General features: G+C 42.2%; 1 protein-coding gene across 1 annotated transcript; it reads left to right on the forward strand.

Annotated features, from left to right (window-relative positions):
- Nucleotides 1-741: 741 nt before the first annotated feature.
- On the forward strand, nucleotides 742-3,155 carry LOC104945355 (protein NLRC3-like; the record flags this gene model as incomplete). Its single annotated transcript, XM_010771005.1, has 2 exons — nucleotides 742-2,371; nucleotides 2,811-3,155. Coding segments are annotated over 2 exons (1,975 nt in total), but the record flags the coding sequence as incomplete, so codon positions are not given.
- Between the last annotated feature and the right edge of the window lie 310 nt (nucleotides 3,156-3,465).

Genomic DNA, 3,465 nt, shown 5'->3' on the forward strand with positions numbered 1-3,465 from the left:
AAAAACTGTTCCAATGGGTCGAGCAGAGAAAATGTTTCTGTTGTTCTTTACATCTGTGATTTTGTCAGTTCTACAGTACTGCAATACTACCTGGTACAAGTGTTTTTCAACAGCTTTCAAATCACAACTGCTCCACTTGTTAAAAATGTGCTCAAAGATTGTTGGTCAACCCTGTCAGAGACTTCATGACTCAGCATACCACAATAACCTCGTGAGGCTGTCCAACAACATCCTCTGGGACCCAAAGCATGTTCTGAACAGAGAATATGAACTGCTACCATCTAATGGAGATTCAATCAAGTCAGACTGAAGCATCCTTTGTGCTCTGGTCAGTCCTCACAGTAAATACAGAGCTGAATCCCAGATCGGATGCACGCTAAAGGCTCTTTAAGCAGCTTTTCTCTCACTGATTGTGCTGTTGTGTTGAATGTTTGTTGTTTGTTTTATTGTGTCTTGAGATGTTCATGTTACACATGGAGCTGCTGTGATGCAACTCAAATTTCAGACTTGATCTGACCATTCAAGTAATATCGAATCTTATCTTACGGTACTTAAAATATATTTTGATGGTAATACTTTTGTACTTTTCTTAACTCACATTTTGAATGCCGGACTTATTTTCTAACCGAGTATTCTTACACAGTGGTATTATTACTTTTACTTAGGTAAAAGTCCCGAGTAATTATTCCACGTCTGTTTAAAGGGTTTGTTTTTAACCTCAATTTCTTGTCATCTTTTCAGGAGCCACTGCCTCTGTGATGGATCTTGAAAACTGTCTGAAAAACATTCTGAAGGACAAATTTCAGAAAGTGAAAGAAGCTGAAAACTCGTTACTTCCTTCAAGACTTTGCTATCGTGAGCTCAAGCAGGAACACGAACAATTTCATACTAATTTGTTACAGAATGAGTTTAGATTTATTGACAAGTCCGATCTTCACACTTGGGTTGTTTATCCAACCGTCCCGCTCTCTGAGATTTTATTGTGCGACTGCCAACACAACAGCAGCCAAAGAACGGTCCTCACTGTAGGCGTGTGTGGCGTTGGAAAAACCACAACAGTGCAGAGATGTGCTCTGGAGTGGGCCGAGGGCAAAGCGTGCCAGGACGTCCATCTCCTGTTTCCTCTCACCTTCTGGGAGTTAAATTTGCTCGAACACGAACTGACCCTAATTGAACTTCTCCTGACGTTTTTCCCTGACCTGAAGGAGCTTGACAGTGTCAGCCTGAGGAATAGCAGTGTGTGCTTTGTCCTTGATGCGCTGGATGAGTATCATGGCACATTGGACTTTCAATGTCCAACTGTGAGAGATGTTTCTGAGTTATCTACAGTAGAAAATCTTTTGACTAATCTCATCAGGGGGGATTTACTTCCCCTTGCTCATATATGGATAACAACTAGATTTGCAGCGGCAACACAAATCCCTGATTGTTTTTTGCTTAAAGAGACCGAGGTTCAAGGGTTCAATGATGAACAGCAGGAGGAGCACCTCAGGGCACTCGTCGGTGATGACAATTTGGCCGACAAAGTCATCAACCACGTGAAAATATCAAGGAGTCTGGACTTCCTTTGTCAGGTACCCACAATCTGCACCATCATGGCAAATGTGTTGAAGGATCATCTAAAACCAGATGATGGATTTAAAATCCACCCCCTGAGTTTAACCCAGATGTACACAAATCTGGTCAAAGCATCAAACCCAGAAACGGTTGCCAAGCTGAAAATGCTGGCAAAGCTTTGGATGGGAGAATGTGAGGTATTCTATGATTATCATCTTTCAGAAATTGACCTAAGTGTTGAGGAAGCGTCAACTTTCTCCAAAGAGTGTCCTCTTGTGTTGAAAGAAGAAAATGGGCTTCATAACAGCACCGTGTTTCGCTTTGGTCACTCCAGCATTCTGGAGTTCTTTGCAGCGTCTGCTGAATTGGACAATATTGAAACAAGATTTGACACGTCGAGACTTTGTAAGTGTCTGGTGGACACGGCACTGGAGAGTTCTATGGGAAAAACAGATGTCTTCCTTCGCTTCATCTTTGGTCTCCTTAGGGAGCGCGGCACGTTGGAGCCGCATGATCCGCTGTTCTTCTACACCAAGAAGCTGATCCTGGAATACATTCTGTCCTACAAGGCTGTGGGTCTGTTCCACTGTCTGAGGGAGTACGACAACCAGGCTTTACTGGATGAAGTTAAGTTTTTCCTGAAGTATCGCTTCTCTCCCATTTCTGATTTCTCACAAATGCATTGGACCATCATGTTGCAGCGGACCAGCAATTTTGAAGGGATAAGAGACAGTTTTGAGATGCCAGTGTCCGCGAGATGTGATGAGAAACTCATCAGGCAGCTAGCAGCTATTTTCAAATCCAAGAAAGCCATGTAAGTCTATAATGTATATACATTCCATACATGCTCTGTTTGCTAACTGTGACTTCAGAGTTAGTTTTTGAGGCCCTATTATGTGTTTTCCCGTTCCTGTAGTGTGCTATACTGGTCTTTGTGCATGTAAATGGTCTGCAAAGGTTAACATTCCACACTTCCCTCCAGAGGGAGTTTTGTGCTGCTTCATCATCCTTTCATTTGACTGCATTTCCATCCACGTAAAGTCAATACTGTGCAATACAACATTTGGGACTTAGTATAGAAGTGCAGTTATTCCCACACGTTGCACCTAAATCTACACGTTAACTTTATATTCAATGTTTCATTTATATCTTCATTTAGTTTAGATGTCCTCTGATATGGTACTGTATAATAATAATAAATAATGTTTATTAAAGGATAAGGCTGTCTCTGATCCTATCCCATCTTATTGCAGGCTGCGATTCTCCAACCTGACAGACAAGTGTTGTCCGGCCTTGGCATCCATCCTGAGCACAAAGGAGTCTTACCTGAGGGAGCTGGACCTGGGGTTTAACAGCATCAGGGATGAAGGAGTCAGGGAGCTGGTGGAGGGGCTGAGCGATGAAAACTGCAGGCTGAAGACCATCAGGCTGCAAGGCTGCGGATTGACCGGGCACTCCTGTGAAGACCTGGCCCTGGTCCTGAGACGGTCCTGGAAACTGCGAGAGTTGGACCTCAGCATGAACGAGATAGGAGATGACGGAGTGAGATATCTTGCAGATGGTTTGAGATCTCCTGAATGCCAGTTGGAAACGCTCAGGTAAGTGTTGGCAAATGAACGTAGCTGTCCAGACGCTTCTCTTCATATGAAATTTATAGTGAAAATGAACATTTAGTAAAACATCTCTTATAACAAGCCTAACATGTTTATTTGCTCACAAAATTACAGAGAGAACCATTTGTTTTTTTAAACTACGACAATTCGTTGATTAGTTTTGGTAATTAATGGTAAAAAAGAAATGTATGCATAAAAATGCTGTTCCCAGACTCTCAAATTTCAAAATCTCCTGCTTTTCTTAGTTGGATAACATATTTAAATCAAACATCTAATGACATCACCAACTGGGATG

This window comes from Notothenia coriiceps, unplaced genomic scaffold (genome assembly GCF_000735185.1).
Source record: "Notothenia coriiceps isolate Sejong01 unplaced genomic scaffold, NC01 NC01_scaffold00009537, whole genome shotgun sequence".
Lineage (NCBI taxonomy): Eukaryota > Metazoa > Chordata > Actinopteri > Perciformes > Nototheniidae > Notothenia > Notothenia coriiceps.